At 36.3% G+C, this 14,612-nt stretch overlaps 1 protein-coding gene across 7 annotated transcripts in view; it reads left to right on the top strand.

The window, feature by feature from the left end:
* KIF6 (kinesin family member 6) overlaps positions 1-14,612 on the top strand; it is a 381,890-nt gene that overhangs the window by 68,621 nt on the left and 298,657 nt on the right. For 6 of the 7 annotated variants that reach the window (XR_012517286.1, XM_003923246.3, XM_074397999.1 and 3 more), the window contains 2 exons: positions 7,277-7,424; positions 12,380-12,489. Coding sequence is in view for 5 of the 7 variants with exons in the window: in XM_003923246.3 (XP_003923295.2) it covers positions 7,277-7,424; positions 12,380-12,489 (258 nt within the window). In the remaining 2 variants the exon portion in view is untranslated. Of the gene's footprint in view, positions 1-7,276; positions 7,425-12,379; positions 12,490-14,612 lie in introns of those variants that run through there. The other variant, XM_074398002.1, reaches the window with a different exon arrangement.

Genomic DNA, 14,612 nt, shown 5'->3' with positions numbered 1-14,612 from the left:
TCAGGGCCTTTGGCTGGGTGAGGTGGTTCATGCCTGGAATCCCAGCGCTTCAGGAGGCCGAGGTGGGTGGATCACCTGAGGTCAGGAGTTCGAGAACAGCCTGGCCAACATGGTGAGACCCTGTCTCTACTAAAATAAAAAATTAGCCTGCTGTGGTGGCAGGCACCTGTAGTCCCAGCTACTTGGGAGACGGAGGCAGAAGAATCGCTTGAACCTGGGAGGCAGAGGTTGCAGTGAGCCGAAATTGCATCACTGCATTCCAGCCTGATGGACAAAGTAGACTGTCTCAAAGAAAAAAAAGTTAAAAAACATTAGCTGAGTGCGGTGCCTCACGCCTGTAATCCTAGCACTCTGAGAGGCTGAGGTGGGCAGATCACCTGAGGTCACAAGTTCGAGACCAGCCTGGCCAAGATGGTGAAACCCTGTCTCTACAAAAATACAAAAATTAGCCAGGCATACTGGTGGGTGCCTGCAGTCTCAGCTACTCGAAAGGCTGAGGCAGGAGAATCTCTTGAACCAGGGAGGCTGAGGTTGCAGTGAGCTGAGATCATACCATTGAACTTCAGCCTAGGTGAAGAAAAAAAAATTGGGGCCTTTACTGCTTGACCCGGGTTCCTGACATAGCCATATTCCTCCACCCATCTGAACTTTACTTGGCCCTGCTTCCTTGTGCTGAAGGGCAGGGTATATAGCCTTTAGTAGGGACCCCAGCAAAAAGAAAACTTATTTTCTTCTCAAAGTCTACACAGAAGACATGAAGACACTCATTCACTCTGCTTGAGTCATGTCATTAGCTTATTGCAATGATTTAATAGCTGTTACAGGTGGGACAGTGGTTGGAAGAACCGAGTTGGGATTAGGTGGTATGATTAGCCAGGCCTGAGTCATGGGGTCCATACACCTGCCTGCTCCTCCTGACCTTGTAGAAGGAGACTGGGAGCCTATTACCAGAGGAGGAACTAAGAAAGCTTGTGGGGCAGAAAAATAGACCTCTCAAAGTCTACTATTCTCTTAAATTCCCCAGAAGGATTGGTCTTCTCACATATTATCTCCCTTTGTAGCACAGGAAATGCCCCGTGATCAAAATCTTGCTGGAAATGTTGCAAGTTCCATGTTCATTTACGAGTTCCATAGCTTAACTGATGAGAAGATTATTTTTTTATGTGGCAAAACTGAATTGTGTTAATTGTGCTAATTTTGAATTGCTATTTTTTTGGTTGAAATCTCTAGAATTAAGAGTCATTTACCATATTTCTGTATAAAAGACCCAATAGCCCCTTGGGACTGCCTATGAGGGGTTGAAAGACTATTCTAGAAAGAGGGCTACAGTGGACAGAAATTAACTGCTCTGGGGATTTCAAAATAACTGCTTTTCACTTACTTGGGATCTCAGAACTGTGTGAAAGGCAAGTATGGGTGAGGGGAAACTGCATATTTAAAATAGGGGAACTTAACTTTCATTCTCTTCCAAATTGGCTGTGTTGATATTAAGCAAAGATTTTTTTTTTTCAGATTAAACATATATATATATATAGCATATTTCTATAAGCTTAAAAAATTTGTCCTTAGTACTAATTGTTTGGTTTGTGTTTTCTGAGTGAACTAGTACATTTTGCTTCTAACAACTGTTTATAAATACATATAAAATGTTTTTTCTTCTGCTTTTTAATTTTTCTTAGACTGAACTGTTAAATGTAACTATTAAACTAAGACTAAACTTTTAAGATGCTGCTTCACCTGCCTCTCTCCTCAAAAAAATGAAATCAGTCCTACCCAGTTCTCTTAAGTCCAACCTGGTCCTGTCTAAGCATAGTTTGTGTAACTGTTTTTCAGAAATACCTCAGAGAGAATTCTTTGGTTAGACAAAGTGTAGTTAGAAGAACTCTGCTGACATCACTTATAAAATTCATGATCCTGTTACTATATATTATTTCTTTTTTTTTTTCAGTTATGCTGTCTCTTTGAGGGACTATAATTTATGTCTTGTTTTTTGGTTTAGTGAACTAAATTATTACTACAATAATGATTTGTTGTTTGCTACTTTCATTTAGACATTGTATATGGAGTGTCTTAAAGCCTTTGCATCTGGAGGTAAACAAAATGAGGTCTCACTCTTGGCAGATCTTCCAGACAGTCTTCTACTTGGAGCCTAGTTAAACAAATAAAGAGTCATAAAAATGGAAAAACTAAACTTTAAAATGACTTGTTTTTTTTTCTAGCATGTAAATGTGATGTGTCTAGAGTGACACTTAAGTTTATAATCTTCGAAGGGTCAAGGCTTTATTTTTTGTTTTGCTCATGCAAATATTAAAAGATAAGAAATAATAAAATATCTTAGCTTTATAATTTAAACTTCTAGGAAAAGTGCATTTTGCCAAAAAACAAAAAACAAAAACGGAGAGAGTTTCTACAATGGAAATTTCCTCTGATGATCAAACCCTGGATTTGTAAAGGGTTGATTTATTTACATGTCAGGGCTGTCTCTAGCTGAGATGGATTAAGCAGTAGCCTGCATTGTTGATTTTAGGAAGCTCAGAAATATTTCTTAACAAAAATGTTCATTGCTGAAATTAATCACTAGCTTTTCATTCCTTTTATTAATTACTATTCTGTCTTTTAAAAATACTACTGAAAAGATAGTATACACATCTGGTTATTACCAAGTTAGTGTAGACTCTACTATTTTTATTGTTAAAACATCTTTGTTGAGACGTAATTCAAATATTAAAGCATTTACTCTTTAAAGTATGCAATTTAGTTGTTTTTAGTACAAATGGGCAACCTCAATCACCATTATTTAATTTTAAAACATTTTATTACCCCAAAAAGAAGCTTTATACCATACCCATTAGCAGTCACTCTCCATTTTTCCTTCCTTCTAGCCCCTGTCAAACACTAACCTACTTTCTATATGGGATTTTCTTATTTTAAACATTTTCTACAAATAGAATCACGATATATGGCCTTTTGGACTGACTTTTTAAAATTAATGTGTTCTCAGGTTTTATCCTTCTTGTAGCATGTATCAGTACCGTCTTCTCTTTGCCAAATACTATCCCATGGCATGGATACGGTACATCTTGTTTATCCACTCATCTGTTGACGGTCATTTGTGTTGTTTCCACTTTTTAGCTAAATAATGAATAATGCTGTTGTGAACATTCATTGCAAATGTTTGTGTGGACACATGTTTTTAATACTGCTGGGTATATACCTAGCTGGGTAATATGAGGTTTACATTTTGAGGAACTGTAAGACTGTTTTTCAAAGAAGCTATACCATTTTACATTTCCAGCAACAATGTGTGAAGGTTTCAATTTGCCCACCTTCTCACCAGCACTTCTCATTGTCTCTTTTTCTGTTTTAGCCATACTAGTGAGTGTGCAATTGCATCTTATTGTGGCTTTAATTTGCATTTCCCTAATGACTAATGATGTTGAGCATCTTTTTATATGCTATTGGCCATTTGCATATCTTTTTGGAGAAATGTCTATTCAAATCCGTTGCCCACTTTTTAATTAGACTGTTTGTCTTCTTTTTATTGAATTGTAAGATTTCTTTGTATGTTACAGATTATGGCTATGATGACAAGTCCCTTGCCAGATAGATATAATTTGCAAACATTATCTCCATTGTGCTGTCTTTGCACTTACTTGATTGTGTCTTTTGAAACACAAAAGTTTTTAGTTTTGACTAAGTGCCGCTTATTTTTTTTATTTGGCTCTTTGTGCTTTTGAGGTCACATCTAAAAAACCATTGCCTAATTTAGGTCATGAAGATTTGTTTTCTTCCAGGATTTTCTTTTATCTCTTAAATTAGGTCTGTGATTCATTTTGAGTTAATTTTTGTATGTGGTCTGAGGTAGGAGTTAGCTTTATTCTTTTGCATGCGGATATCCAGTTGTCCAAGGATCATTTGTTAAAAAGACCATTCTTTCCTCCCGTGAATAGTGTTGGGACCCTTGTTGAAAATCAGTGATCATAAATATAAAGTTCTATTTCTGGATTCTTAATTTTATTTTATTGATCCATATGTATAGCCTTATGCCAGTATCCCTCAATCTTAATTATTCTAGCTTTGTAGTAGGTTTTGAAATACGGACGTGTGAGTCATCTATATTTGTTCTTTCTTTTCAAGATTGTTTTAGCTATTCTGTTTCCTTTGACTTTCCATATAAATTTTAGAAGAATATTGTCAATTTCTGCAAGTAAGCCAGCATCAGTTTAGGCAATATTGCTATGTACACAGTGTTAAGAATTGTACCTTACAGCCCTGCTGAACTTGTTTCTTACTTCTAATAATTTTATAGTAAATTTCTTAGAATTTTCTACGTACAAGATTATGTCATGTGCAAATAGAGAATTCTGTATCTGGCAATATTATTCTCAGAAACGTAGAAGAAATTAAGACATTCTAAGATAAACAAAAACTGAGCAAATTTATCACCAACAAACAAGCCAGTAAGTTTAGGCAAGATAATGAAATAAATTACCTTAAATTCCTTGAATTCCTCGGTCTCCCAGCCTGCATGCAAGAGTCCCTACATGTTTGCTGAGGCATACCTTCAATGCTGAGGAAGTTTGTAACACTGTCTTTCTTCTCACTTTCTGTTCGTGCAGTCTCAAGGCCAGCCAGAGGTCAATAGTAATGTCCTCCTCAGGTATTTTCTGGGCATACATATAGTCCTGCACGTGTGTGGCCTTCCTGATTCCCAGGAGTATGTCAGAGATTTTTGAAGCTCCTTATATGCATCATATTTCACAGATTTTTTTTTCTAAGTTTTTGGCTACCTTCTTGTTTATTTCACTGGTATTGCAGCTTTGCCAACTATGATGTTAAACACTTGCCACTGATTTTTGTCAACAAACATCCCTAGGACAGGGCTGCTCAAGCTGAATGAACTCTGAATCAGGTTTAACAAAGACAAGTACTGTGAGTGGAGCTTTTCCAGAGTGCTCCCAGATGAGTCAGAGAGTGGTAGCTCTTTGAGGATGGGGCATTTTGAGGAGCCCCAAATCCATTCTACCCTCTGTGGTGGTTGCAAGGCTGCTGGATTTCACAGCTCCAGTGTTTCAAGGCTGTTGTTTTTCAAGGCTACCAGGGAGCTAGGGAGAGGTGCTGGGAATATTCAAGTTAAAATACCACAAAGCTCACAGTTCCTACTGAGTTTAGCGTTTTGTCTTACATAAACACTTCTTGGATTGGTGTGAGCCTTTGGACAATTTCCAGAGTTCTGAAAAAGTTGATTTTGACAGTTGTTGCCACTGATATTATTGTTCTTGTGGAGTAATGGATTTCAAAGATCGTTATACCACTATTTCTCTTTCTTTATTTATAACTAGTATTTTTCCTTGGGACAGATGATACCAGAAGCACATGAAAAGGCTTAGTGTCCAATGAAGAGTGGTTACAAGATTGAGTTGGAATGGAGGCTCTACAGAAGGGACTGAAAACAAATTTTTTCCTGATTACATTTCCTTATTTAATGTTGAATTGTAGCAATGTAAGAAATAAATGGTCATGGGAGTATATATAGGTCGAGCCTTATCCTTTTTATTTTACAGTGTTCTATGAAGCTATGCCATCTGTTTTTCCATCCCACAGCGGATGGGGGTAGGGAGACCACATATTAGAGACAGGCATACTAGGACAACTGGCAGTGAGAAAGAGGATTTTAGCATAAAAAAGTAGACATAACAATCAGCAGGCACCAATGTAGTGTACTACCATACTCACTTTTCATAGGCTTTATCTATATCAAAATGAAAATGTTAATTTGTTCTCTGTATTCTTTGTTTTTAAAGACAGATAAAGCCTAGTATATTTTGCATTATTTTTTCTATCAAGAATCAATAAAATGTTTAAGGTTAGATATTTAAAATTTTAGACTTCATTTACCTAGAGCACTTATGGCCAAGAAATATTATATATCCAAACGATATTGCTAATGGGACATCAGTATTTCATTGGTAATGCATTCTGTTGAGGAAAAAGTTTCTTTAATTATACACCTAAATTCGTCATAGTTCCAATATCTTAAAAGTTTTTCAACAATTTATTGTCTCCAGGTAAAGACACATGAAGAAAAATGATTAACCTCCTCCAAAGTAGAATGTTGAATCACACAGTAACAATACTTTTTTGCACATTCCCTGTACTAAGTCTTTTAAATTTGTCAGCACCGATAACACTTTCTACCTACACAGCAAAAGATGCATTGACTTGTTGCTGAATATATTATTGTTAGTGTAATAGTTGCACAAGGTGCTCGGGACTTAAGTGACCACTTCAGAATACTCTCCAGTCAAAACTGTGTTTTAGGAGGCCCTTATAATGATAGATCACTCAACACACAGGCATGAAAGCATATGAAATATGGAACTGTAGATAGGACATTGACTAAGTAGTAGAGCAGGATTTCTAATACCAACAGTAAGGGGTGAACTCAGAGGAGCCATCTATCAAAAAATCTACCCACAACATGGGTACCAATAGCTGATGTCATCATAGCTGGTTTGATGAAAACATCTTGGAGATAAGGGAGCCACTTGTAACAAAAAAACAAACATAAAGCTACAGAAGTTTACTGTTCCATGTAGCATAGGTAAAAGACCCAGTTTTGAAAGTCTACTTCATTTCATGCTTATATTTTTACAAGCGTATATTCAAAAGCTAAGAAGATCCAGCCTTTGGGTTCTTAAGACAACCATCAAATCAAGTGCTCCTCTGCAGGACTAAAGAATATATATGGACTAACATCTACCAAAAAGTCATTCTAAGAAAAGAGAGGAGGGGAAATCCTAGAGGATTTCATTTGGTGCTTAGTATTAAGTAGGGAATTACATTACAAGATACATGGTGGCAAACAGAGTGTGTTCCTCCTGTTCCAGGAAGTGACTATCATTGTGGGTGTTTACCATGTGAAGTACCAGGTGTCAGGTTGACAGTTTGCCAAATTACAGGTGTTTCCCCAGGATGTTTTTTCAATGTATTCTTTGATTCAAGTCAAGTGTATACTAAAAGATAAGGAATATATTTAAGATGACTGAACGCCATTTGAGTTACACATCCTTTCTTAAGGAACAGGATTGATGTGCTGCTGTTCCTAGATAAAAATGTAAATTCTAGCTAGAAACTCACATATGTAAATTTTTAATAGACATTTCTATAAAGTTTTTGTATAGTGTTTAATAAGATTGTTATTAGAATACAAGACATTTAATTCATACGCAGTTAGCCACGTTGATACTAAAAGTATGTCATTTCTTTATTACAGTTTCCTGGCAGGTTACAATGGTACCATCTTTGCATACGGGCAAACAGGCAGCGGGAAGACATTCACTATCACAGGGGGTGCAGAGCGTTACAGTGACCGAGGCATTATCCCAAGGACACTGTCATACATTTTTGAACAGTTACAAAAGGTATGAAACTTTTTGTTCATATCATTTTGTATTTGATATATTCAGCAAAAATTTCCTGAAAGCAGGAAATGTATTATGACATTTTATTTTATTGTGTTGAAATGATAAAGTATTATTGTGTCATAACTCTGGCCCTTACCTTTAAGGAAAGGTTGGGATTTTGCTGGAGAAGTGAAAATGAAGAAGGTGCTTCTCATTAAAGGACTGCTATTTCAGCAAAGGCTCAAGGAGAGCTCCGTCAACGAAGGTTGAAAGAGCAGACAACACCTTTTACCAACTCATATCTTACATTCCTCAAGAAACTGAGGAATGCCTTCTTATCAAAGTAGACCTTCCAAAACACTAAATTAGGATAGTATGATTGTTACCATTTTACACTTGATAGAAGCCCAGAGGAATTTACCAGAGTGCAAATACCATTGTAATTATTATTATTATTATTATTTTTATTTTTATTTTTATTTTTTTGAGACTACGTTTCGCTCTTGTTACCCAGGCTGGGGCGCAATGGCGCGATCTCGGCTCACCGCAACCTCCACCTCCTGGGTTCAGGCAATTCTCCTGCCTCAGCCTCCTGAGTAGCTGGGATTGTAGGCACGCGCCACCAAGCCCAGCTAATTTTTTTTTTTTTTTTTTTTTTTGTATTTCTAGTAGATACAGGGTTTCACTATGTTGATCAGGATGGTCTCCATCTCTTGACCTCATGATCCACCCGCCTCGGCCTCCCAAAGTGCTGGGATTACAGGCTTGAGCCACTGCGCCCAGCCCATTGTAATTATTATTATTGTATCTATATTATATGTATCTTTTATTGAGTGCCTCAAAATGCCAGTAGCTTTATCAGTTTTACCAGTATTTGATAGAACATACGATGAAACCTACCATTTTATAGCTGGGAAAACTGAGCCTCAGGTTAAATATTTTCCTCTGGGCCCACATCCTATAAGTAGCTGATCTGGAGTTCTAGCCCAACTCCATCTGATGCATGACTCTGTGCTTCGTTCCATTACATGTATTGCTGCTGTACCTTGGACAGGCTTTATTTTGTTGATTGTGCTCAAACAAATTCCCTATAATGAGTCACATACCTTCTCTGAGTTTCAGTTTTCCCTTCTGTGAAAGCAGAGACTGAATTGTAATAGAGAATCTCCTGTGTCCCTACTAGTTCCAGCAATTCCTTGGTTGTATTATTTCTGTATAATAAATGTATTAACTAGGTCAATGTAACAGTCACTCCAGAATTTCTTGACTGTATATTGTTGGCATTTTGAGTTGCAAATATGAGAAGAAATTGCTGAGATCTGCATAATTCTAATTGCCATCCATAAAGTAGCAATTATCCATTAGTTCAGCTCATCTTTCTCTAGCTCAAACATGCCAGCTTTGCATGCCAGAAAATTTGGATGAGAAAAGATTGAGTGTAGCATATATGTTGGATCCAAGGCCCCTTTTTCATTTACTCACTTATTTCTGACATTACCTGCTTTGTTTCCACATTTCACAAACTGGGAATATAATTCCTAATAGTTGTCATTGCTGTGGCCTAACATGGAAGCCTTTTGTCTTAGAAAGATCATTGGAATTGGTGCAGGTCAGCCTGGTTCTGAAAAAGTGTACTGCTTACAGCATGTGGCATTGGGGCGGTTACTTAATGCCTCAGTCTTATGTAGTTGCTCTGAAGCACTGAACATACTGTGTTTAAAGATGTTGTCCAGTTCCTTGCACATAGTATATGCTCAATATATGATAGTTATTATCACAGCCAGTAATACCCATATATGGATATTAATGTGGCCAAGTGATCCCTGACCAATTTCAGAGAACCCTTGAAACTCTTGAAACAAATGAAGCCAATTCCCCTGATTAAGTTAAATAGAATAAACTCATCCTCTCCCAAAGGAAAATGTTTTTGCCCCTTTAAAAATTTTATTTATGGTTACTAAAGTACAGGTCTAAATTTCTAAATGTCTTCTTAGTACTTACCATTTGTCAGGTTCATTGTTTTAGATCTGTCTGTAACTGACATTACTGTAAACTCCATTTCATTCTGAATGATCCTAAATAACTTCCCAGACTTGTAGAGAGCCCATTGGACCAATTTAAAGCCAGGGCAACTCTTTGTAAATGAACATATTTTCGTGATGGGATACAATACATTCATTATAATCAAACACCTGAAGTGAAACTGGTCAGGTAACTTGAAGTGCATCATGAAGTTTGTTCATATTGTGTAGCTGAAAAATGCAGCCTGGTACTCAGAGATCCCAGCTGATTGCCTTAGAAAGGTACATGGAGCTCTCTTAAAGGAAACATTTGACCTATGCAAAGTCTTCATTTCCAGATAAAGTAAGAGCCCAGCATACTGGGTCCTGAAATGCCTATGAGTATGATAGGAGCACATTTTCACTGATTTTAAGGGAAGAAAATTGATGCCATTTATTTTAGAAATCACTGCTCATTATTTTTGAGTATTGAGAGGTTCAAACTTGTTTTGAGGCAGAAGAAAAGGCTGTCTGCAGGAAACATGTGTGTTACATTACAGTCTGGCAATCCTAAACACGAAAAAGGAGTAATAAGGAAAGGTAGCTTGCCACATAGCTCAGCGAATTTTAAGTGTATTTTCCAATAAAAATCCAGAAAATGCAGAAGGTGGAGGAGCCAAAGGCATTATCCCTATCTTCTCAGGGCAGTGGACCTGCCATTTTTCTGATGTTTTATGATTTATTCTAATTTCTGGAAGAAGAGATTTTTCTCCGCTGCAGACAAACATACAAGTTGGCTGTCCTTTTTGCTTTTATTTTCCTTTCCTTTTATATTCATATACTGACTTCTCCATTAGAAGACTTCCAGAAATAATAACAATAACTCCAACAATGATAATAGCAACAGCAGCAACAATGATTCATTGGTATCCCTTATGGGCCACACAGTTTTGTAAGATTTTAAATGTAGAATCTTATTTCTCTGTTACAACAGAATGCGAGATCAGGGTTATTATGCCCATTTTTATGGTGAAACAACTGAGGGTAAGGGTGTGGGATTATTCTGTTATAAATGGAGACCCAATATTCAAACCCAGTTTTTATCTGATGGTAAGAAGAACTAGAAGTGTATACTAAAATCTCAAACCATAATCATCTCTGGGATATTTCAGATATTTTGGATAAATGTTAAAACTATGTTGGTTTAGACAGGATCTCAGCATGTTGCCGAAATATCCCCTAGGGCCTTAACACGCTCCGGAGAGGGACAGAGTTTATGTATATGTTGACCATGGAATGCTGTTTTCCTGGAATATTCCATGGAATATTTTAGAAACACTGGATTACACTAACAGCCACACAAAGTCTGTTTAGTGTTTATAGTTTTTGATGCCTGTGCTAAGCCAAGTTATAACCCAAAGAATTATATTGAAATAGTACTGTTACTAAAGTAGGATACTAATGTGATCAATTGGCCATTGTTGGGATAACCATTAGAGTCATCCACATCAGAAGAATTTTCAGCATTAAGCTGAAAAAAATTTTCTTGGTAATTCAGTCCATGTTGTCACTTTCACAGAACACCAGAATATAGAATTTCAGTTGTAGCTTGAGTGTTTTTGCTATAGTCATGGAAGGCTAAGAGTTGCTTTAATTGTTCATGTATCATTTTGTCTTTCTGAAATGACGGTATCTTTATTTGGACAATTGGAGCCCTTTTGGAACCAAAGTGTCATTCATTTTACACTGGAGAACACATAGGGATTTATTAGCCAACTTCCTCACCTTAATGGATTTGAAAACTAAGGCCTGACTTGGTAGAGGCTCACCTCTAGTTAGAGTAGGAGTCCAGCTTTTTATTTATAGGCCACTATTCTTTCTCCTATCTCTGTGACTTGGTCCTTGCTCCCTTTGAACAACAACTATTAAATGGATTGCCTTGGATATGGGTGAGAATCGATCAGGAAGGCCATCTTAAACAAATTCTCTGTTAGTATACACTCTGACACCCTGACAACCTGCTGGTCACAAGACACAAATATACTCTCCCTTTATGAGAAGCATGATAAAATTTGCAGAAATGGAAGCGTTAGTGTTTTAGGAGGAACAAGAAGAAGGTGCTATTGTTTGATATTTTGTATTGAAAACTAAACTTTCTCAAGAGTTGAAAATTCCCTACTTTATTCCACCTCAAGGGGAAGGGCTCATTTTTGTCTATTGGCAGAATTGAGACTAGGACCAGGCACTTTGACTTTTAGCCTCATTATATTGATGCCTGTGTCATTGCATTTCAGCAATGACCCACCAAAAACATGTCTCTTGTAACTAATTGTGAAATATCCCTGATTTGCCCTCTTTGGCCAGGAAAATTAACTCCACAGGTGAGGTATCAGCAGTGAGCTATTAATGTCCACTCATACCTGACTAATCAGCTATTTTCTGTCCTCTGGAACTCACTTTCATTGTTATCTATTTATATCATCAGAAAATATTGAATATTAGAAAAGTAGAAAAAGAATTATGATTAAAGACGGAAACTATTTTGCTCCTGAAATTTTTAAACCAAAGTAATGATCTGTGTTCTATTTTATGAATAGACTATTCACAGAATGTAAGTTTATTTTTTTAGTAACCTTTTTTTTTTGGTCTGGAAAGTAAAAAATGGTATGTTACACAGTTCTGCAACCAAGTTGGCTCATTCTAAGTGTATATTGACTTTTTATGTATAATGTGGAACCAATAAAAAATAACAGACTGAAGTTGCTTGTAATCATGGGTGTTGGCCATTAAAAAGAGCTTCATGCATATGGTAACTGGCAACTTGAATGTGTCATGAACTGAAAATGTAAACCATATAAAGTGAGAGAAAAAGAGAGAAACTGTGAGGAAACTGAGTGCTAAATGTGTTCATCTTCATTTAAGCAGAATCATTATTTATAACTAATAAATAATACCTTTCCCCTTCCCAATCAGGACAGCAGCAAAATATATACAACGCACATTTCCTATTTGGAAATCTACAATGAATGTGGTCATGATCTTTTGGATCCAAGACATGAAGCCTCCAGTTTGGAAGATTTGCCGTGAGTAGCAGAACAACAAAGAATGGAGGGAAATTACTTTCAGATGTTCTCTTCAATTGTTTTCTTTGAAACTTTGTATGTTTCTGGTCTCAATCATAATTAGCAAATACTGGATAAGTGAATCTTTTTGTAATATAATGGATATTTTTTTCAGTTATGACAAATGGACAGTAGTGACGGGAACTAAAATTGCCCAAAACTCATTTCTTGGGAAAATCTCTTTTGGAATTGGCAGAAGAGAGTGCAATGAATTTTCTCTAAGACTGGGTGCTAAGAGGATTGATGGGATATGACAGTACTACTTTCTTTCTGCCACATGAAACCCTGTTACTCCTCTAATTGTGGCCTTTTTCTTAGAAGAAGGTATTCAAAGTAGAGTTCAAGCAGCAATAAGAGAATCTGAAACAGAGAAAATAACATTATTAAGTTTTTCTCAAATGCTTCTCTACTATGGTTAATGCTAACTTTGGCCATTATTTGATCAGATTGGCACTGATTGTTTCATGACTGAAATTTAAATAGCGTCTTCAAAGTTTATCTAATAATGGAGCAAGTTACCCTGCCAGCATTTATATAACATTGCTCAATGCTTGTTTGACTATCTGCCTATATTAGGCATACATTAATTGGTAACAGTTCATATACTTTATTTCAGACATCTTCATATATCAGAAGTAGCCTATAACTAAGAAAATGTATTTTTATCTTCTTATTAAATACTCTGATTTAGAGGTACATATTAACTCTCTACCAAAGAGATTAACAATCAATTGATATTTTAATTTTAAAGAAATTAAGAAGAAATAATAAAGAAAATAAGTTATACTGTTTATACTACCTTTATATCTATACTTCCTTTAATGTTGGTTGAGAATTTTTGCATATCATCTCCTTTATGTTTAAAATATTTATGAGAGGGACTTAGGAAAGGGACTGTTATTTATACTGTAAATATTTGTATAAGAATTAAGAGAAAGGAAAGATTACTGAATCCATACAAGAAAATGGGCTTAATAAAACCATTAGCATTAAGTTTACAAAGAAAAGTAAAACTCTTTACATAGGACAGGAAAAACATTAAAGATGTGAAGGTGTGTTTGGAAAGGCAGTATGCTGAGGAGTGCTGTGGTCTGAATGTTACCCTTGCTACCCCAAAACTCATATGTTGAAACCTAGTCAGCATGGTGATGGTATTAGGAAGTGGGGCCTTTGGGGAGGTGATTAGGTTAAGAGGGTACAGCCCGCATGAATAGAATTAGTTCACTTGTAAAATATGCACTCAAGACTTGGTTCATTCCTTCTGCCATTCTGAGGACAGCAGTGAGAAGTCAAAAGTCTATAACCTGGAAGAGGACCCTCACCAGAACATGACCATACTGGCATCCCGATCTCATATTTGCCAGCCTTCAGAACAGTGAGAAACAAATTTCTGTTGTTTATAAATCCACCCAGTTTATGGTGTTTTCTTATAGCCTGAATGGACTAGGACAAAGAGTTGTTGGAAATAAAAGCAGAAAGGCCAACTGAAGCTAGTTTTTGGAGAGACTTGAATGACAGGCTTTTAGTGTGAGTTTGAGCTTTATTATAAAAAGTGTCTTAATTAGTTTTCTAGCCTCTAGTCTAACCGGTATACCTCCAGGCTAAATCTTGCTTCAAATTGCTTTCAGCAAGTAACATGTACACCTAAGAGTTTAAAAGCTGTTAACAATAATCCAGGAATTAAGAGCTTGGATATGATGGACATAGAGGAGGAGAGAGGAATTCAAGAAATGTGCAAAGAAGTGAAATAAAATAACTCGATTGTATCCAGCACCTTGGATTTGATTGAATTTGAAAAGAAATGAATCATAGAAGGTTGGTGTTCTCTTTGTTTTACTGATTGAGGAGATTAAGCCCAGACAGGTATGACTTGGCCAGTGTTTCAAAACTAATTGGTTAGTGTTAGAACAAAGATTAAAAACCAAATACTCTCACTTTCATGCCAGAGTAGCAAAAAGAGCTTCAAAATTTTTGTACTGGGACATAGAGAATTAAGGCGTCATTGATTTAAAAAGGAGATTTCCGTTAGAAAGTTTGATTGAGTGATGATAATAAATTTTACATAGATAAGTCTGCTGTCTAAG

This window comes from Saimiri boliviensis, chromosome 4, assembly GCF_048565385.1.
Source record: "Saimiri boliviensis isolate mSaiBol1 chromosome 4, mSaiBol1.pri, whole genome shotgun sequence".
Lineage (NCBI taxonomy): Eukaryota > Metazoa > Chordata > Mammalia > Primates > Cebidae > Saimiri > Saimiri boliviensis.
The sequence above is the reverse complement of the archived record's forward strand: the minus strand, read 5'-3'. Positions and strand labels throughout refer to the sequence as shown.